The sequence below is a fragment of the Manis javanica genome, chromosome 14 (genome assembly GCF_040802235.1).
Source record: "Manis javanica isolate MJ-LG chromosome 14, MJ_LKY, whole genome shotgun sequence".
In the NCBI taxonomy this organism is placed as follows: domain Eukaryota; kingdom Metazoa; phylum Chordata; class Mammalia; order Pholidota; family Manidae; genus Manis; species Manis javanica.
In genome coordinates this window covers 80,609,087-80,631,721 of record NC_133169.1, presented here as the reverse complement: position 1 = coordinate 80,631,721, position 22,635 = coordinate 80,609,087, and the positions used below count along the sequence as shown (strand labels likewise).

The window sequence follows — 22,635 nt, the reverse complement described above, 5'->3', positions numbered from 1 at the left end:
ATGGGGCTCAGTGCCACAATTATTCATTACTAAACTCTCTGTGTACTGCTTTTGTGAAAGAAGCAAGTAGTCTTCATAGACACCAAGAAGAGACTAGTGGTTACCAAAGGGGAGGAGTTAGGGAGGGTGGGGAGGAAGGGAGAAGGGGACTAAGGGGCACAATAATTTGCAATGACACCATAGGTAGATCACTGGCATAGTAGTAAAGCACAGAGAATACAATTAATGATTCTATAACATCATACCATGGTGACAGTTGACAGCAACAGAGATGGGGAGGTCTTGATAATATGGGTGATGTTTAACCACTGTTTTGTGTATGTGAAGCCATCGTAAGATTGGGATTGGGTATCAATGATACTTTAATAATAATAATAATAATAATAAAGCAGATAGTCCATTGGTGTATAAGAAGCAAGGAGGATGTTCTTTGCATGTTTCCCCATAAGAGCCCCTGTGAGGTTAAACACTTATGACAGCCTGTATCCAACCAGCCTGTAATCATCTGTGATGCAGTACTGATAAATTAAATCCCATGCTTTAGACAGTAGTTCAAAAATGCAAGGGATAAAAGTGAAAGGATTCTTCTTATGTGAACAAATATAGGCTGATGTGCATGTGAGGACAGGTGTAGGGAGGAAGGGGGAAGACAATATCCTAACATCTGATCCTAAGAGTAAAATGCAATTTTGGGAGAAGAGAGAGGGAGGCAAGACTCACAGACAGTAAAGGAGTGTTTTTACACATACAGAGAAAGTCATTCTCATGGTCAAGATCTCAGCCTACTCCAACAAGGCAAAAAGTAATCAAACAGTTGAGAAAAGGGTCTTTACAGAATTCAGCCAGCACAGGAATATCAGAGTAAGAAATTCTTGAGATGAATTTCCTATTTCTTCTGGAAAAGGGGTACAGATATGATCACCAATAGATGGCAAAGGCATAAATCAAAGTTTAATAAGGACTTTTACATCAAAATGAGTCAGGCCAACACCACCTGAATGAATCAACAGTAAAATCGTAATTATCACTGAAAGAGAGATGACCATTACATGCTTCCTAATATGATATAATAGGAAACACAGAGCACCACCTATAAAACATTCCAATATAAAATAATAAATTTCTACCTAATTAAGCCAGCTGATACCATGAAGGATAATCAGTCAAATCCACAATATGGCACATCCTATAGCACAGTTTCCACTAGATAGCAATGGCACGGCCAAAAAAAAGTGGAAGGATGCAAATACTACGGGACTGATCAATAACATTTGGATCTTGCTTGAAACCAATCCAACTGTTTAAAAAGGCATGTTTGAGACAACAAGAAAATCCCGTGGTAGAATAGGTATTAGATGACATAAAGGAGTTATTGTTCATTTTGGTGGCTGTGATAAAGGCACAGTGGTCATGTTTTTTAAAAGCCCTTATCACCTAAAGATGCAAATCAAAGTACGTTTGGGTGAAATGTCATGAATTTGGTATTTGCTTGAAAATACTCCAAGGGAAAGAAAAGTCTAGGAGAGAGAGAGAGAGTACAACATTAGCAAAATGCTGTGTTGTTGGAACTAAAGGTTAGTGAAAGGTACATGAGGTTCATTACACCATTCTTTCCTTTAGTTCATGTTTGAAAACTGCCATACAAAAAGTTAACAACAATAAAAGGAGAAAAAGATGAAAAAAAAAATGTAGCTAGAAAAACAGTGTCACTTGAAGAATGGAAACTAAGGTAAATAGGGGTGGCTCTGAAAGAATTCAGTTTTGTAACCTTTCCTGAGCAGTACTGAGAATATTTTTAAAATTTTAGGAACAAATAACGTTTTTAAAAACACAACTTTATGTTAGATCCCCTTCTATCTTTCTCTCACCACTACTCTTCCTTAGGGATAAGAATCTTTTGTTTTCATCTGATTACCGGTTTATACTTTAAGCATTTACATGCACTCTGTGACAGAAGAACACTTGATTGAGAAGCAGTGTTAGTGTTTCTCTACAAAGGGCCTATCTGAATAGATGCTTAACACACCTATTTGCAAATCACATTACTAAAATAAAATAGTGTTTATATAGTACTTTTTCCTAAGATTTATAAATACTTTATTATAATTCTCAAAGTTCTTAGTTTGGGAGATAAACTTCAGGTGCAAAGCCTCAAGTGATAATATGCTAGAAATCTGTTCCTTTTATAATCTCTTTTATCACATAAGTTTCTTCCAATATACCTAAATATCCCATATGAATGCATTTTATTTTGTATTAAACTTCTTATATGTACAAGATGTCTGGATGTAATCCTACACCTATAGTCAAATCTACTGTTAACCATCTGAGAGTAGAACATATATACTATGTTCACAGTATGAGCTGCATTTAATGTGCCAGAACAAAGGCATATTTGTCTTCAACTAAAACTATTTTTAGTTTAGTTTGTGTCACCAGTATAGTGAAAGGTACTTTTTGATCAAATTCAGTAGGACTGCTAAGCAATGAAGATTAGCAAACTGATCAACATCAATTCTAGAGTAAATAGTAAACCAATGCAGACCAGACACTTATTTATCTAGATCATAAAAGCTCCTTTTAACAGTTACATCCCTCAAAGTTTCTCCAGAGACCTCTCCCTACCTTTTTGCTCTTTGGAAAGCTGTTCAGCTTGGTCCCAAATTTCGGTAGCATAGAGGAAGTTGGATGTAACCTGAACATAGCTGGCTGCCATCTGGTGGATCTTCTGTGGAATGGTCACTGAAGAACCACTTGCGGAAGCACTGGTGGCCCCAGAAGAGTAACTTCCTGAATTGCCTGGCGACAGCTTTGGAGAAACAGGTGAAGGCATCCCAACAGCTTTGCTACACACACAGAAACAGGAAGCTCATTCATATGGTGATGATGAACATGAGGAAATCAATGTCCTGCTGGCAGCTCTTCCTACATTAAGACTTTTCAAATTAGAGACTCTTTTAAACTAGAAGGGTTCCCAGATAAGTACAATTTCTTCTGAATTAGTACTCAGCTCACTGAAGAGTACTGTGAATAATCACCTTATTTGGACTCTTGGTTTTAATGAATGGCAAAGAACAAGAGATAGGAAAGAACTGAGAAAGTCATGTACCTTGTTAGCAGCAGTTCAAAGAATTAGAAACTGGATTGCCTCACTCCCCGCTCAACACACTTCCCATCTACTATTCAGGCATTATAATTAGCACTTTTCAAATTATCTTGTAGGAAGTTAGGTGGAATTAACAATTTAACACAAAAAATCTGTGATAGTAGATGGTAACATCTTATTTTGAACTCCATAATTTCTGGTACTTTCCTAGTTTAAGCAAATTATTCACAGATGACAAAGAGGTACAGCTTTCCTGATCAACTGCAATCATCTCAAGCTTCCTGTCAATTAAATATTTCTTAGAAAACACATGTTAAAATCTGGCAGGTTCACTTCAGCAGTATCAAAATTTGTGGAAATGCCCCATATAAAAAAATGCCCCATTATGTATGAAAAAAGGAAAATCAAACAAAAGTTGGGGGTAAAAACCACCTAAGAATATTTTTATCTGTACTTTTAGCACTATAAATTTGGCAAGGAAAATACATATAGGCAAAGACAATGTCAATTAACATAAAATAATTGAACAGATAAACTTATTAAAAAAAAAAGGCTCCATGGTACTTTCCCTCCTTTTTATGGGTGGATGAGCTAGGAGTGATGCAGGAACAGAGAAGAAACCACAGTCATGCCAATGTTACTAAATTCTGGTAGCGTCAAGACTTGAGTAAAGATAAGCCCACTTGATAAAAGGTCAAGTGGCTAGAGAAATCAAACTGCGAGAATGGCTGAGATGCCATTAAAAACTCAGATTTCTGCTGGTGAAATAACCCCTCTCTAAATCCTTCTAAGATTATGTTCATTACCATATTTTAAGCTTATAAAAAAATAAACAGGAAAAAAATAGTAACTTTAAAAAATACTTTATTTATTAGAGAGGCTTTAATTTTTTAAAAGGTTGTCATTTTTCTATTTTTGGAAACCGGATGCTACCCATTCATTCTACCTTTACATAAAAATAAACTTGGTACAAACAATACTTTATAGAATAAAATTTACCTACCTTCCCAAGCCAGGTGATGGTGCTTGAGAATTATTATAAGAATTCTGTGGAGGAAATAAAATGTACTTAATTTTTAAAGAATACACTACTTATGAGTACTAAATATGTATGAGCCAGAACTGATCTTCTAAGAAGCTTTATAAATTTAAGAAACCAAAATGTGTGTGTGTGTGTGTGTGTGTGGTGTGTGTGGTGTGTATGTGTATAAACGTGCAACAGAAAGTAGTTATTTAGGTGAGAGCTGGGGTGTTCTGGAAGATTTAGAGGGAGAGTCAAAGAATGAGAGACACTCACACAGAGCAGAAGGGAAGGGAAGGAGAGAGAAGCAAGTCATATGTACACAGGCTTCAGGAAAAATACTGTATGTGACCCATACAGTTTTCCTGGAGCAGAGACTTAGATAAGGAATGAGAGAGAGAGACTGGGAGGGCCTTGAAGGTTAGGGTAAGAAGCCTGGACCCTATAGGCAATGGTAAGCTAATCAGGGCAGGATTTTAGGAAGATTTATGTGGTATTGTCATGAAAAAACATAGCAAGACATTTTTTAGGAAACTAAGATAACAGTCTAAGGAAGGATGGTGTGAAAACAATAACCCATTTTAAAAGCATAAATTAGGTTTCATGATAAAAATAGATACATCTACTGAAATGTTATTAAGGGCTCCAGTATATGGCTACCATCATACATGTGGGTTTAAAAACTTTCCAAAACCTCACACTTCTTTGAAAGTTCCCAAACAACAGCTCCTCCCCTGCTGTGATAGGTAAACCACGAAGGCACTTCCGGGGTGGAAACTGAGGACTTCGTGGATTTTTGTCTCCTAGGAAATGGATTGTCTTCTCTGCACACTTACCTTCAGGTGCTCTGTCAGTGTCTTTGAGTACTTCAGAGCATTTTCCTTCTTCAGTTTGAAGAGCCTCAGGTATAGCAAAGACTGGCATCGCAGGCTGACCAATGGAAAAGGGCAACTTATTTACCAGGACAGCAGACTCTGGCCACATGTGCACAACCTTTGTATCGTGTAAGAGTACAGGACTGGCTCACACGACCAGACCATGACATAAGGTCAACAACACTAACCCTTAGGCAAAACCAAAAGACGTGCTATTACGGTATACTCCCTGGGTGTGGGGGGTAAGAAACCGACAACTAGCTGCCTATTTGTTGATGTTCAAGAATCAAAACTTCACCCATAGGACACCAACATGTCACTATAACATATGCATTAAAAAAACCACTGAGAGGCAGAATTTCTAAACCAAATTATAAATAATCTGAAATTAAACAACAAAAAGTGGAGACTCAACTACAAATTTCACAACTCTGATGTAACACACACAAACCTTAACATGGCTGTGTACATTTGAGGCCCTGCCTCATCATTGCTGCCCTCCTCTCCTGTCACTGTCACTTCTCAAAGGTCTCCTAGTTCCTTGACAGTTTCCAGTTTCTTCCCACTATCCAGCCCTTGTACACGTTCCCTCTACCTAAAGACAAGGTCTCCCTACTCTTTCAGAATACTAAGTTAATATACTTGTGTGGCTCTTTAATTCATTTCTGCCTCTTTACACTAGATACTATGCTCCACGACAAGCAGAATCATGTCAGCTTTATCCACAGGTGCACTCCCACTTGTTAAACACTGTGCCAGGTAAAGTAAATACTTTTTGTATGTTCAAAATTTCAGTAAGAACTGGTAATACCTACCTGGGACCGGCAAACAAGTCACATTCTTTTTTTTTTAAACTGAAGTGCACCTGACATACAATCCTATATTAGTTTCAAGTACACAACACAGTGGTTCAAGACTGACCCATATTCTTCCTCACCCCCACAAGTGCAGTTAGTCTCTGTCAACACAGGGAGATGTTACAGAATCACTGACCATATTCTTCATGCTGTGCTACCATCCCCATGACCAACTTATATTATGATTGAGATTTTTGTGCCCCTTTATCCCACCCACCCCAACTCCTCCCCCATGGGAATGACAAGGAACTTATCATTATCTATGAATCTACTGCTGTTTTGTTCATTTTGTTTTGTTTTTAGATTCCACAAATTAGTGAAATCATAGGGTAACAAGCCACATTCTTTATTCTGAGCAAGCTAAACATTTGCTCCCAAAGGAAAGGAATATATGGGAATAAGAGGATACCGAAACAAGAGGCTGGAAGAGTGACCACTTAAGACAATGGAGAATTCTAGTACCAGTCCCTCTCTACCAAGGCTTTTGCCAAGAGGATGATGGATCAGTGGCTGACAACAACAAAAATCTTTTAGTAGAAATTTTGAGTTATGTTCTACTTCATCCATCAAGAATAGATTTATGACTGGGTTACCGAAGGCTGACTAAAGGACAACTTTCAGAAGAGCATAGCACAACTTAACGATGGAACTGCCTGTCATTTAGCATAGACTAGAACATACAACACTTACCAAAGTACCGTGAGTCTTTTATCTGCAGCTGTAGCATCTGGTGCCAAGTAATTCTTTAGCTTCATAGTGTATCTGTGATTAAAATAACAAACAAATGACACAAGACATAATACATCACCTTGACCTTATGACTACTTCCTCAGTCCTCAAAACATTAGAATAAAACCTAAATAGAGGTAAAAATACCATTGAAGTAGCTAGTTCTCCTTAGATAAGGATAACAAAGGATTAAGCATCCTATTTAGCTTTACCATATATAGTTATATCAGCCTGTGCCCAGATGGGCAAGAGAAATATAATAGTGCCCATGATTGGCAAATTTCCCTACTCACTTTATGAGATCCACTGTCTCTGAATACATAAGGAATGGGGACTTGGATTCCTGAGCATTTTTCTCTAATGCATTCCCACATTCGATGAAAGATACCACTGCATCGAGATAGTATATGGCCTTCTCAAACCTGTCAGACTGAAGAAAGGAGAATAAAGGTAACGAGAGCTGCACCAATACACTGTGGGAACAAGCAACATACAAAGATTCAAGTTAATTTGACTAAATACATAAATGTGAAAATAGTTACATACCAAAGCATCTGCATTGTGCTTTAGCTTTTTTGCTTCTTGTAAATAATGGTCTGCTGAATAATTTCTGCAATGTAAATTTTTATTATAAATAGTGCTAAATATTTTCGTAAGATAGTATTAGTTCATTTTAATCTCCAGCAACCCCCAGTTTTCATGTTCTCAGGTAAACGAGCTATTACTAAACATTCAATTCAGTTTTTTCTGACAAATGTTTATACTGGGTTAAGAGATTAAATCATTTTGGCCAACTAATGGCAAATTTTCTACTTAGGAAATAGACATCAAAGCTCTCTAGTATCAAATTCTACCTTACCCATGTTGTTTCAAAGATTTAAGGTAAATAAAATGTGTGTAAGAGAAATAAACTTTTACCCAAATGGACAGAAAAAACAACATTGCTCTTATTTAAGAAAGCACCTATTTTACACAGTGATACCAGCAGCTGTCAGGTCCTCCTGGAAGGTACATCATTCACTTCCCTATGACAGTCATGGAGTTAAGTTAAAGGAGCAAAACTCGGACCAGTTGGGTGCCTTTCAAATTAAAATCTAAATATTCTATGGCTCACAACACAAGAATGAATTCTTTTGGTCAATGAAAGAAATTAAAATGAGTTTCTTTAAAAATAGTGACTAGAATGATTTCTTGAACACATAAAAAATTGTATTTATCTCACCTGTCATCAAAGACAAGCTTTGTTCTCCGAGGCTTAGAAGCATCAGGAGTTGGCGTAGATGGAGGGCAGTTAGAGGAGCTATTTGGAGCCTTTTCCTGACCAAAAAAATATATAATTATGTTGAAAATTGTGAGGTGATTAAAATTAAACTAAAAGTATTTCCTGAGTCACTGGTAAAAGAAACAGAATTCCATTGCCTTCTGTAATTAATTTCCTTATTGTAAAATAAAACTTCAGAACTTAAACATCCTTTGAGAATTGACCCATTTTATATAACCAAAATATTTGTTCTAATATTAGGGGTCTACCACATGCCAGGCACTGACCTAGGCTTTTGTTAAAACTTAAGGAAGACACAAACCTAGTATCAAAATAGCAGGACAAAATTTATTGGTAATTACTGGTCAAGAAAATAGCAATAATATCTAACACTTCTATGTGCTTACTATTTACCAGGCACTAAGTTAACTAAGGACTTCCTAGGGTCAACAACTCTAGGAAACATGTACTGTTATTAGGTAAGAATAAAAAGCAATCTCAAGGAGCTTGAGCAACTTCCCTAAGTTCAGATTTCAGAGCTCAGACCATTCTTAAACTTTTTCTGCCTCTTATGAGCACAGCCCTTTATGCAAATGTTATGATCCTATCTCCCCAAATGCTTCCCCAGCCTATCATTAAATTGAATACACATATTTTCATAATAAAACACTATAAATAAGTAGAGTTTACCCTACAAATACATAAATGTTCCAACATTAGAAAACCCAGTAATATATAATTTTTCTTCATATGCTTAAAGTCTATTTAAAAGGCAATCATAACCATTTTCTTTTCTTGTGTAAGAGCTCTTCAGTTCCTTCCATTACAGCTTACTTCAAGGAATGAAATGGAAGTGCTGAGATTTGAGAAAATACTAAGCTCTTTATGGGAAAGTTTGCATGTATATGAAATGGCTTCCTGAATATTACTAGGTCAAGCTTTCCCTCTATGTTTTATAAGTAGATCTATAAATGCCTAAGTTGAGATTTACTGAAGGAAAACAGAAGCTTTGGAAAATAAAACAATTTTCCAGATATTTCAACACACTTTTCTTCTATGTAAATCGTACATGTGAGATACAGATCCTCGTCCCCAGTATGTGCAGAATACATACTCTTTTCAAGCAAATACAGAACATTACAGCATCTAGTATATATAATTATTGAGTCACTATGTTATACTTCTGAAACCAACATAATATTGTGTATCACCTTTATTCCAATTAAAAAAAAGGGACATTACAAAAATCTACCATATACTATACTCTCTTACAAAGCAAATCTTAACAATTTCTTAAGATTTGCACCATGGAGACCACTTTCCAGCCCTAATGTAATTAAGGTAAAAGCTCTAACCAAAAGATAACTAGAGGGGGACTTGGTGAAGTAAACATAATGTTCTGCATGTAATGGTAGATTAATGATAACAAAATTTTTTTAAAAATGTTTAAACAAACAAAAAAAGGTAACTAGAAAATCTCCCTGTTTGGAAATTCAGTAATATACATTTAAATAACTATTGGGACAAAGATGAAACCACAATGTGAACTGGAAAACATTTTAAACTGAGTTATAAAAATATTATATATTTTAAGAACAGAGCCACAGACCAGTGGAACAGAATAGAGACTCCAAACATTAACCCAAACATATATGGTCACTTAATATTCGATAAATGAGCCATGGACATACAATGGGGAAATGACAGTCTCTTCAACAGATGGTGCTGGCAAAACTGGACAGCTACATGTAAGAGAATGAAACTGGATCACTGTCTAACCCCATACACAAAAGTAAATTCGAAATGGATCAAAGACCTGAATGTAAGTCATGAAACCATAAAACTCTTAGAAAAAAACATAGGCAAAAATCTCATGGACATAAACATGAGCAACTTCTTCATGAACATATCTCTCCGGGAAAGGGAAACAAAAGCAAAAATGAACAAGTGGGACTGTATCAAGCTGAAAAGCTTCTGTACAGCAAAGGACACCATCAATAGAACAAAAAGGTACCCTACAGTATGGGAGAATATATTCGTAAATGACAGATCCGATAAAGGCTTGACATCCAAAATATATAAAGAGCTCACACACCTAAACAAACTAAAAGCAAATAATCCAATTAAAAAATGGGCAGAGGAGCTGAAAAGACAGTTCTCTAAAGAAGAAATTCAGATGGCCAACAGACACATGAAAAGATGCTCCACATCGCTTGTCATCAGAGAAATGCAAATTAAAACCACAATGTGATATCACGTTACACCAGTAAGGATCGCCACCATCCAAAAGACAACAACAAATGTTGGCGAGGCTGTGGAGAAAGGGGAACCCTCCTACACTGCTGGTGGGAATGTAAATTAGTTCAACCATTGTGGAAAGCAGTATGGAGGTTCCTCAAAATGCTCAAAATAGAAATACCATTTGACCCAGGAATTCCACTTCTAGGAATTTACCCTAAGAATACAGCAGCCCAGTTTTAAAAAGACAGATGCACCCCTATGTTTATCACAGCACTATTTACAATAGCCAAGAAATGGAAGCAACCTAAGTATCCATCAGTAGATGAATGGATAAAGAAGATGTGGTACATATAGACAATGGAATATTATTCAGCCATAAGAAGAAAACAAATCCTACCATTTGGAACAACATGGATGGAGCTAGAGGGTATTATGCTCAGTGTAATAAGCCAGGTGGAGAAAGACAAGTACCAAATGATTTCACTCATATGTGGAGTATAAGAAAAAGGAAAACTGAAGGAACAAAACAGCAGCAGAATCACAGAACCCAAGAATGGAATGAACTAACAGTTACTAAAGGGAAAGGGACTGGGGAGGATGGGTGGGAAGGGAGGCATAAGGGCGGGGAAAAAGAAAGGGGGCATTACAATTAGCATGTGTAATGTTGCGGGGGTGTACAACACAGAGAAGACGAGTAGGGAGGGATTCTGCAGCATCTTACTATGCTGATGGACAGTGACTGTGAAGGGGTATGTGGGGGGGACTTGGTGAAGGGATGAGCCTAGCAAACAATGTTCTTCATGTAATTGTAGATTAATGATACCAAAAAATATATATATTACATATTTTGTGGGATGCAGCTAAGCAGTAGTTTAGAGGAAAACACGTAGCCTGTTCATATTAGAGAAAGAGAAGAAGCTTAAAATTAATTTAAATATTAATAACCTAAGTATTCATCATTAAAACTTAGTAAACAAAACATAAAAAAAAAAAGAGTAAGGGAAATCATAAAGATAAGAGCATAAGTTAATAAAATAAAGAACAGAAGAAAACTCCAGAGAATCAACAAAACCAAAGGCTATTTTTTGAAAAAACAAGTAAAACTGAGTAAGCCTTTGCTGGGACTGATCAAGGAAAAAAAAAGAACTGGCACAGAGAATTAATATTAAGAACAAAAGAGGAACATAAATAGAGATTAACAGATATTAAAAGCACAGTAAGAGACTGAAATAAACTCTATGCCAGTATATTTTTAAAAATTTGATAATATGAGCAAATATGAGCACATTTTGAGAGTAAAAATGCACAGGCCTAGAAAACAAAATAAAAACTATAATGTAACTTTGGTTTTTCCATATTATCTAATTTTTCTCTAGTTATACAAAAACAGCTTATTTTCTAACTAAATTACAGATTTTTCTTTAACAACCCATATACAATTGCCTAAATTGGAAATTGCCAAAACTAACATTAATGATTTGAACAAGTGTTAAGTGCCATAAGATTTTGAAGTTAAAGTGGTCAGGGCCTATATTTCATATTTTGTCAGTAACAACAGAGCACCAAATAACTATATTTGATCCAAAAAATGTTTCCTGATTACCCAGTAAGTGAAACACTGGATAAAACCAAAACAAGATATAAATCCCTGCTTCCAAGGCACTGACAAACCTGCAAGGAGAGACACAGGCAGTGAGCTTTAACTATAAGATAACAAAATCTAAATGAGTAGGTGAGCTCTACTTAGTGAGTGCATTTTAAAAAAAGAGAGAAAGATGAAAGGCTTTAAAAAATAAGCATACAGGCCTCAAATTCTACAGTTAAAGGATGGAAGATGGAGACAGAATCCACTCCACAGGTAGAGAGAGAACTAGGAGAGTGAAAGAGGCCAAGAGAACAGTCAGGTTCTTTAAGGACACCAGGACTGACTTTCCAATTAAGTACAGAAGGGTGTCCAACTGGAGAAAAAGCCTATGGTATATTTCAATCTGATACATTGTTCACAATTATCTCAATTTAAGAGATTTAATTACCACATTAATAAGCATGAGTAACTGCCTTGAAACAATTTTTTCAACTCTCAAACCTTTGTTTACTTAAATTGCAAATAATATTCCAGTGAATTGTATAGTCTTTAAAATCTAGGTATTTTCTTAATTTTATCAGGGAGTTTGCTCCTGATTAGAACAGTTTAGTAAGTAATGCAAATGTCCTGATAACCAAATTAAGGGTGAGAGTGTAATAAAGTACAGCCTTGAAAAAGCTGCTGTGATCCAATTTCCCATCCGCAAACATTAAGATTATTCCCCTACATTGTAATCATGTTCTAGGAATAAATCCAGTGCTAACTCAGCTGAAGAATATTTTTCATCTTCATGAATCAAAGCCAAAATAGTTGTTTTGTCACTTTACATAATATAACTTGTGAAATCTAATTCTAAAAAATCCAAAGCCAGTTTCAAACCACAGACAAGAACTCAATTGTAGCAACTAGAGCTATTTATAATTAGATCATAATCAACTGTTTCTTTTTCTTAACCAACTTTCCCAGTTATGGATTTCTACCTTCACTAACATGCATGTGGCCAGCTGACTGGCTGCTTTCGTGGTCTCAGACACTGCGTAAGTTTGTATTAAGATTAGCACATTTTGAGAGTAAAAATGCACAGGCCTATAAATTTAATTCTATGTTTTACAAGATTTTCAAAGCACAGCATCACCTTGGAGAAGTCACATGGCACTGAGATTTATTTTCAAAAGGTTCAGGCCCCCAAAGCCTTACCTTGACCTCCTTAGAGCTACTGGAAGTCTTCCCTTCAGTCTTCTTCTGCTTTGATGTGGAGGAACTGTTTTTGCTGCTGCCACTATTCTCCTTACTGCTGTTATTACTTGACTTCAAGGAAGAAGACTGACTAATAGTCCTCTTCCGAGAGCCATGCTCTGTTTTTGGGTCTTTTGAAGCAACAGGTCCAGCAGGAGAAGGCAACAAATCCTTTTCTTTTGTACCACTTTGCTTAGATGACCTGCCAAACCAAACAAATGCCCTCATTTCTCCACAGTCATATAAGGGTGACGGATTTTTTTCCACTTCTCTTTGCCTGCTTTCGAGACAATTTTGCTTTCCCCTATTTGATTACTAGCACACACGATTTCTGCAAAACAGAACTTATACACTTCATGAGGGTAGGCATTTTGTCTGGTCCCCCTCCCCATGTTTATACACCCAGTGCTTAAACCTGTCATAAGAATTCAATAACTATTGGTTGAATAAATGAACAAAATGATTAATGAAGAAGATACTAATGCTTATAAGTTAGCAATTAGTCTCTTGAAAGTTGTACATAAGCTTATAATCCAGTCAGAAAGTGGTAAAGCTTTCATTCTTATCCTATACTCATCACCCCATCCACTAACAAGAGGACAGAGAAGTGACTGGATCGTAAATGCTTTCCACCCCAATTAGCTAAAAGCAAAAGGTCCCACTATCTGGTATATATATGCGTATACATACATGTGAGATACACGTATAAAAAGAACTAAACGCACATCAGAAAGTACCCAATAGCAAATGACATACATATATTAACACACATGTAACTGGTTTTGGGGACATACTCTCTATTGCTGGATGGCTTGTGACCTGCCGAATTCTTGTCCTCCATTTTGAGTTTTTTGCTCTCATTGGCTTTGTTATCATCTTCATTCTGGATGAAAAATTAAAAAAGGTAGCTACCAGGTTTGATTTTTATTCATCTAATTTTAATTTCCAGCACTAGTCACCCCAAACAGTTTATCCCTGATAAACTTCAGAAATTAGATAAATGTGAAGCAAAAGAATTCATTTAAACAATGTCGAATGAATTGGGTGTTAAGGATGAAAAGAAGTCTCCTATTTTAGATCAACAGACCCAAATACTGAAACACATTTCATACAGTCTCTTAGATGTATCTTTTCAGTCTAATATTTTGGGGGGTGGGGGGAACCAAATTATAATTAAGATATAATTCACATACCATAAAATGTACCCTTTAAAAGTACACAATGGCTTTTAGTATATTCACAGGGTTGTACAACTATCATCAATTTTAGAACCTTTTCATCATCTCAAAAAGATACCCTGTACCCAGTAGCAGTTGCTCTCCATTCTCTCCACCCCCAGGCCCTAGCATCACTAAGCTATACGTTTTTGTCTTTATAGAGATTTACCTATTTTAGACATTTCATATAAATGGAGTCATTCAATATGTGCAGCCTTCTGTGTCTTTCACTTAACATAACATGTTCAGGGTTCAACCACATTGCAGATATATCAGTACTTCGTTTCTTTTTTTATGATGGTTGAATATATTCCATTGTGTAGGTATACCACATTTCATTTACCCATTCATCAATTAATGGCCATTTGGGTTGTCTCTACTTTTTGTTTAATGTGAACAATGCTGCTATGAATAGTCAAATACAAATTGTTGTTTGAACATGTTTTTTCTTTTCTCTTGGGTATAAACCTAAAAGTGGAATTGCTGGGTCATTAGTAACACTATGTTTAACTTTTTGAGGAATTGCCAAACTGTTCCAAAGCGGCCGCATCATTTTACTTTCCTACCAGCATGGGATGAAAATTCCAATTCCTCCGCACATCTTTGTCAACACTTGTTACTGTTGGTCTTTTTGATTACAGCCAAGTCTAATGATTTTTGAAAAACTTTTTTACTGAAACAAAAGCTGTGGGCCCATCTATAATTGTCAATATTCCTTCCTTGGGTGAATCTAAGTTTTCCTATTACTTTAAATATCAGACCACAAGACTGCAAACATTATGCCATAACAAAAGAATACATTCCTTTACACAACTAGAGATGGACATGTGAACAACATGAGAAAATGGAATCCACATTCTTTATTACTCTTAGCTGGATCTCTCCTTAGTACACTGGTTTTATCTCCAGGAATTGTCCCTGCCACTTAATTTTACCAAAGTCATTAATCTCAAAAATCATTACAAAATTTCCTGGTGCTGTACATTTTATAAAATCAAAATTTGACTTACAGATACTGATATAAAAGAACTTGGGCAAAATATATGCTAATGAGCTGGGGGAATGGAGGAGATATGAGGTACTTCTTTTAGAGGAAGAGGGTCTTTAAATTACAAGTTAAATATATTGTAAAATTTTAAACAGAAGAGTAAAAAGGACTTCTAATTTTCATATTATATTTTAAACATTTGAATATCTTATAAAGAACATGTAATACTTTTTAATCAGAAAAAGACCATTTCTTAATTCCACAAGATACACCTTAATTTTCTAAAGAGCAGAGCCTATCATATACTATTTCTTATTTCATGCAATTCCATGAATTAAATCCCATAACCAAGTCCAGCAATTTAAAGCTGTGGGCTTTAAGGGCCAGATCCCTAAACAGCTTACTAGTTGAACAAAGCATCCCTAAACTACAGTAATGGAAACTTACTAGTGACAGCACTAAAAGTAGTAAACTTCCGTTTTCTAATAATTCAAATTTTTAAAAATCATCAACTTTGAAGATGTCAAAAATAGTAATAGTATTCTAGTCTGTCCAAATATACATCATAATCTGTACATAGTACTGTGGTTTTAAAAAAAAGAAAGGGGAAAAACTTCTGGCTCACTTGATGTTAAGAAAATGCTAAAATGCTGTATTCTTTCTATCCCCTCCTATGTGAGTTTCTTAAGGTCAACTGGGATTGGGGTTTTGTTGAGTCCTCCTGGTACGGGCATTCTGATACCTATCTATTCGCCTGCTCATGCTTTCAGCCTTTCACATGCATCAGGGGAAATCATACTCTTCTTCAGTATAGTTTATTAAAATATATTTTCCTCTAGTGTCTTCACTAGAGCTGAAAAATCAAGTTGTTTTTTCCAAAGAATTTTTATATAAGTTGTTCAGCTCTTTTCATTATATGTCTATTATCTCCAATCATAGGGAGTTGTGAATTTTCACATTTTCTGAGTCTAAAACAAGCTGACCTTAAATGTATGCTTTGTCTCTAGATCCAAATTATCTTGAAAGTATGCAGAGATGAGAGCTTCCTTATATGCCAGCAGATGTTTCTAGTTCTGAATTTGTAGATATGGGTGTTTGAAAGAGGAAAAAAACAGGTATACATATATATAACAAACAGTATAGGGAAATTCTTAAGGACACATCAAAATTGGTGAGTCAATTTTTTAGCTGGAATTAGTAATTAAAAAATGTGACTTGGTGTAAGAAAGGAGTGCTGGGGATTGTGACAACCTGCAGAATACATATCCTACTAAAGACACTTAAACCCAGAATTTCAAGAATGTCGTGAAGGCCAGTTTGCACTCTTGGCTTCACTTTCACCTCTACCCTGGCCAGCACAAATGCTGAATAGAAGCGCTGGCTCATTTTTTAATTAGAAACTATCCTAAATACTTAGAGGAGATGGGCAGAGGCACAGGTGGTCCTCAAGAGACTGCTGTCTGTAGCCTCACCTGGGTCATGGGCTCACTCTCTCCTTCCCCTCGTAGCTGTGACTCAACCTCTCAACTAATCACAGGCTTACTGAGATTTCCACTGCATTTCAGATTCTGATGTTTACAAACATAAACAACAAAAACGCTTTACAAACCTTGTGTTTCCTCTTGCCTTTGTTGGAAACTTTTTCTGAGGCTTGTTTCTGAGCCTCTCTTGTGTGCTTTTCTGGCACATTTTTCTTTTCTCCCTTGGGCGGTTCTGTTTCTTTGTAAGGCTTCCCTGGTATTCTAGTCAAAAGATTCAGGTCAATTTTCACAATAAGTGGAAACCTGTCATCAGGCTCACTGAGGGGTGAAAGAAGTTCCTTCTCTTCCATAGGAGAGAACATTCGCTGCCGGAAAAAGCTATCCTCTTCCTCCACCGAGGAGGGTTTAACAGGAGTCCTATTACTCTCAGGGTACTTAGGAGTTTGTGAGGAGGGAGGAAGGCTCTCACTTTCATCCGAATCTGAGGATGAGGTATCTGTTTCTATGATTTCCCTTGATTTCTGGGAAGATTTACTTGTTGACTTGTATTTCTTTTTCTCTGCTGAAGGTCGGGGGGACAATTTGGATTCCTTTTTTATATTGGGTTTCCTTGAGCCTTTGGTGGCTGCTTTGTGTCTGCTGGAAGGCATGCTGGCAGCCATGTCTACGGGGGTTTCACTTTCTATCTTCAGGCCTCCACGGGGCTCTTCAGCAGCTGCCTTCTCAGTCTTTTTGGGTTGTTTTTTGCCCACAGTTCTCCTCTGTGTTGTGCTGTCACTCTGTGCAGGGGACTTCTGCCTCCCCCGCCCACTTTCTGATCCCTTTTGGATGGTTTTGGAGTCTCGTCCAGGAGTAGCAGAACTTGTTTCTTTAGGTCCTCCTGGATCAGTGTAGCTGTTTCCAGTGGCCTGTTCTCGGCCTTCCTTTTTATAGCCTTGAGATGACGGGATGTTACTGTCCACAGAGGAAGCTGGTGACACTTTATGTGGGTTCACTTTATTCAACCAATTATCCAGTTGCCATTTGTTTGTTGGTGGTGGTTCAGGCTGAAAAACAGAATATGCTTTTTTCAATACAAAAGATTTCTCCCTCCTTTGCAGTCTCAAGGAAGAGGAAAAACATACTAATGCCATGAAGGCATTTGTTTTTCATAGTTCTGACTGAACCAAAGCAAAGTGCTGAATGACTATAAGCTTTATTCACAGAAGACAAGCTTAGTTATATATGGCCTTTAAATATTACGATTTTCCTGTCAGAAATCCAATATCCAAGGCAGAATTACAAATGACCATATAGTATATTTAGTTCCAGAAAGTGAAACAAATGATGCACTGACAGATTTTTAACCATATTTTATCGACCTACAGAAAAATAATACTATGTTAAGTCTTTTTATCCGCAATAACTACACAACATGTATTTTCCACATTGAAAAACAAAATGAAGCCCAAACAAAATAAATCCAGTATTTTAGTGACCTGAAATATGAACTTAAGTAGTTCTTGATCTAGACCAAAGATTTGTTCAAGTAACAAGGAAACTGAAGTATCTAGTCTTCCTCCAAGATAGACAGTGAAATTTCTTATATTTGAATCAGGTATAACTGGCCATCCCTAGGGATCCTGAAAGGGCCTGTGGAAGGTTCCCCCCGCCTCCCTCTCACCTCAGGAGATGCACTCTGGGATGGCTCATTTGCCTCACTGTCACTAGAACTACTTTCACTCTCTGAGTCAGATCCAGAGCTGCTTTCAGATCCACTGTGGCTGCTAGAATCATCCCTAGAGTTATCTGCTCCTTCGCTGTTATGGTGTGAAGGTTCAGAGTTACTAAAAGAGATAAAACACATAAATGATCAAAAGTTTTCTTTGCAATGACAATAGGAAAACATCCAAATCCAAAAACCAACTACATTTAAAATATTTACTGTTTGTTAGGCTGTCACAATTCTATGAATCCATAACTCCCATTTTAATGAAATACATGCTTCCTTAAAAAATTTCTCATATGCAGCTTAGCCATTAGTGCTTATTTTTTAAAAACAGTTTTATTGAGGGATAATTTACATACCATAAAATTCAACCATTTTAAGTGTACAATTGTGTGATTTTTAGTTAATTCGCAGAGTTATACAACTACCATCACAAGTGATAGTATTTACTTTATAAGGTCAATTTTATATCACTAAAATGGTAACTTCACCCCTCCAAATAAAACAAGAAATAAAAGAATGCCTACCTTCCTGGTGTGCTCCTTGGCATTGTCTTATCACAGTCCTAAAATTAAAATACGAGAAGAAATCTCTGAATAAATAAATAGCACACTATGTGCTTAATGTGAAAAATATCTGAACTTTCAATAGAAAAACTATCTTCTCTATGCATCTGTATGCATCAGTATTTACTTAAAACTTATGACATGCTGTTTTTACCTCAAGAATAACTAACTGCCAGGATAAGATGAAAGGCTCTGTTAACAGTTCTTGTCAACAATCTCATGCTTCATGAGTATGTTTTCTGATCTACGTTAAGTATTAAGGAAAAGTCAATTTTTTAAAAATAAGAAAAAAATGGAAGTCCAAAGAGAGCAGGAAACAATATTCCAGTGTCAGGAACTTATTTTAAATAACTGCATCATAAATGTATTAATCAATTATGATTCTTATAAAATACAACAGAAGTAAATATTGTATGAGACTGGCAAAAATCACAGAGTAGTAACACACCTGTTCTCCATCACTGTCTTCACTGCTGCTTAGTTTTAAGTCATCTTTTAACATACTGGAGGGAAAAGGCAAAAGGATTATTATTTTAGAATAGTTTATCATAGCATACCAGGGTATTAAATACCCACCAATGATCCTAGAAATAATAACTATGGTAGCCAAAGATTTAACTGAAAAATAAAGAAAAGAACCAATAAACCATACTCTGTCTGGTTTGGTTCACATCTAAAGTAAAAACTGAGACAGGAGGAATTTAACAATTTCACAAGCTCTAGCTTTTTCATAAGTAAAATATTCATCTTTCTTTTCTAATTAAACAAAAGCCAGCTTCTACAAACTGATACTCACTTGTTATCTCTAATTTTTCTCTAATGGCATACACACACACACTCATTCATTATTAAAACAAATGACCATACTCATACTCAACAGTCCACCAGAGAGAGTTAACTCCTAAAAAGAAGGGAGATAAAATGAAAGCACCAGCAATTCTCTTTCACTGTCCCCAGAGTTTTTCATGAGGAGATTTGTACAACTGGATAATTGTGAAAACAAGCACACAAAGTCAAAGTTCTAGTTCATAAACACCTTCCTATGAAAGAGGAGTGACCTTTGTAGAAGTAACAAATTGGGATATGAACCCTGGCTTATTAAACAGCAACAGCCTTAAACTCCAGGTTCCAAATCTTCCTGGATCAAAATTCAAGTCAATGAAAAAAACACAAATAAATACAATAAACAGACAGTTTTTAGAATTCATTTTGAAAGTAAAGATACAGATTTAATTTTCCCTAAGGCCATAAAACCAAATTAAAATTAAAATCTAATTAATGAACCACAAAACACTCCTTGCATTTTTACAGGATAGGAAAGGTTAATACAAAGCTTAGGGAGAAAACTAGAAAAATATTTAATTTCTCATTACCTTCTTAAAATTTCATGAGAGTCTTCAGCCAGTGGGAAGGAAATCTTCTTTCACTCCAATCACTATATACTTTACCCTCAAAGCTTAACCTGAGTTTCTAAATCTGACCCCAAATTCAGAGTATCACCTAAAAGATCACCTTGAAACAAGTAACCAGATAATTACAGAATTATGAAAAGTGTTTTAAAGCTTGCCCAATTAAGTGGGACAGAAAAAAAGAGTTTTCTTTTGGACAAGGGCTTAGTGCATCTCTATGACTGATGTCCTGTAAGGAAATGTACTTACTGTAACTGAGTTCTCTCAGCCCTTATGATTTAATAATGGCAGCTCAATGAACCTGTTCACACATGTGAATATGTCAAAGATTTCAGCCCTCAAGGTCCTACATGCTTTTGTTCTCTCAGCAATCAAAGTGATAATACACATGTATGGTAGGCTCACATAAGTTCTTTGCATATGAATAAATAGGATAAATAGGAATAGAATTCAAATTTTTCAGCAGTGAGGTGGGGGGACCTTTTGCATTCACACATTTTCATTCTCAGTTCTCCCTATGCTCAGCTGAAGAGGCAAAGGCTATCAGTATAGATTTTGGTTATGGCACAGAGATGTCACTGAGGCCACAGTTTCTTTAGAATTTTAATCACTGAGTTAGCATTTGGTCTCAGTAATTCAGGAGTTCATTCTTTCAGCTGGTATTTATTACCATCCAGTACATGACCCTGTTACATTTTGATGTGTATTTCTGTTTCTACCTAAAAAAGTAGGAAAATTTAAAGACGGTACAAACTGCACTACTTTAAAATTATAGGCTTAGTGGTTACATGGAGGACTAAGAAGAATCCTGTCCTTTTTTTTATATTTCATTAAAAACAAACTATCAACACACACCTCTAGAGATGAGAAAAAACTGTAATTTCAGAGCAGAGGTAGGCAAACAAAGCCAAATCCAGACCACCACCTGTTTGGTAAAGAAAGCTTTATTGGAACGCAGCCCGATCCATGGCCTATGGCTGCTATCATGCTTTAATGGCAGATCTTAGTGGTTGGGAAAAAGACCATTGGCCCCTAAAGCCTAAGAAGTATTTCACTGTCCAGCCCTTTACATAAAAGTTTGCCTACCCCTGGCTTTAAAGATTATGTACATATTTCTAAGCATTGTTATAAATATCCAGATATTACAGGTAAACTTTGAGCAAAAAGGACAAATTTATTAAGCAATAAACTTACGATTTAGACTGGTGCCCATTTGAAGTTTTAGAAGAATTATATCTTTCTAGAACAACAACAAAGTGGAAATCAGCAACTATAGTGTAGCTTTTTAGATTGTAAAACATCTATCAATATACTTTCAAAGAAATATAAATCAAAATGAGATACAATTCTTCATCCATCAAATTGGTGACACTTTAAAGTCTGATAATTTGAGATACCTGTGGAAACAGGCACACTCATTCACTGGTGGTAGGACTATAAATTCTTACACAAATTTTTTGGAAGGCAATCTGGTTAATATCAATACTGTAAATGTACATATCCACTGACCTAGCAATTAAAGCAAAAGGAATTTACAGGTATATCTGGAGGGATACATAAACATACATACACAGATGTTTATTATAGTATGATTTATTAACAGCAAAAACTGGAAACAAAATGCGCAAGAGGGGACTACTTAAATAAATTATGGTACTTGCATACAATATAATATGACTGTAATGTTAAAAAGAATGAGTTGGAGCATTATACTGATACAGAAACAACTCTAAAATAAATTAAGTGGAAAACACAGGTCATAACAAATAGGTACAGCTTATTATCTCACTTGCCGCAAGTTAGCTTGGGAAAGGAAGAAATAGATATACAGATAGTATTTGTTAACATTAAAAGGGATATTATTCTAGTTTTGTCTTTGCTCTAAGATCAGTAAAGACAACAAGAATCAAAAAGTTCCCATTTTTACTTCCCAATATAACCAATTGCCAGTATAAATCTACCTTATTAAGAAGTTAACATTCTCAGCAAAAAGAACTTTTATTACGGAATTATATGGTGAAGGCCAGACATTTTGAAGGTCCCAGACCTTACCAATTCACACAGCTATCATCTCTTGGGACCACAACACTTGAATTTCCTGAGGCTATCCTCCCCTCAAGAGTGGGAAGGCCAACATAGTGGAGGTGGAGGGGGTCTGGGTAGCAGATAGCAGACTTTCTTCCCAGACAAAAAGATCCAGGCAGAATAAATAAATATAGGAAGAGAAGAGAAGACCATGCTAAGCTACAATGATCCCGCTGCTTTCTTAGAGTTTTACCATGGCAGAACGAAGTATGTTCATGAAGGACAGATAAAAAGACAGTAGAATGGCTCTTGAGTATATGAGGTGCCCAT

The 22,635-nt window shown here is 36.0% G+C and overlaps 1 protein-coding gene across 4 annotated transcripts in view; it reads right to left on the bottom strand.

Moving 5' to 3' along the window:
- Positions 1–22,635, bottom strand: part of AFF4 (ALF transcription elongation factor 4) — a 92,955-nt gene that overhangs the window by 5,915 nt on the left and 64,405 nt on the right. For all 4 annotated transcript variants that reach the window (XM_073221335.1, XM_073221334.1, XM_037003559.2 and 1 more), the window contains 14 exons: positions 21,475–21,520; positions 19,320–19,374; positions 18,833–18,870; positions 18,261–18,423; positions 16,726–17,643; positions 13,706–13,794; positions 12,873–13,113; positions 7,811–7,905; positions 7,135–7,198; positions 6,882–7,018; positions 6,550–6,621; positions 4,964–5,057; positions 4,110–4,153; positions 2,626–2,846 (listed from right to left, as the gene is read on the bottom strand). In XM_073221335.1, coding sequence (XP_073077436.1) covers positions 2,626–2,846; positions 4,110–4,153; positions 4,964–5,057; positions 6,550–6,621; positions 6,882–7,018; positions 7,135–7,198; positions 7,811–7,905; positions 12,873–13,113; positions 13,706–13,794; positions 16,726–17,643; positions 18,261–18,423; positions 18,833–18,870; positions 19,320–19,374; positions 21,475–21,520 — 2,277 coding nt within the window. The remainder of the gene's footprint in view (positions 1–2,625; positions 2,847–4,109; positions 4,154–4,963; positions 5,058–6,549; positions 6,622–6,881; positions 7,019–7,134; positions 7,199–7,810; positions 7,906–12,872; positions 13,114–13,705; positions 13,795–16,725; positions 17,644–18,260; positions 18,424–18,832; positions 18,871–19,319; positions 19,375–21,474; positions 21,521–22,635) is intronic.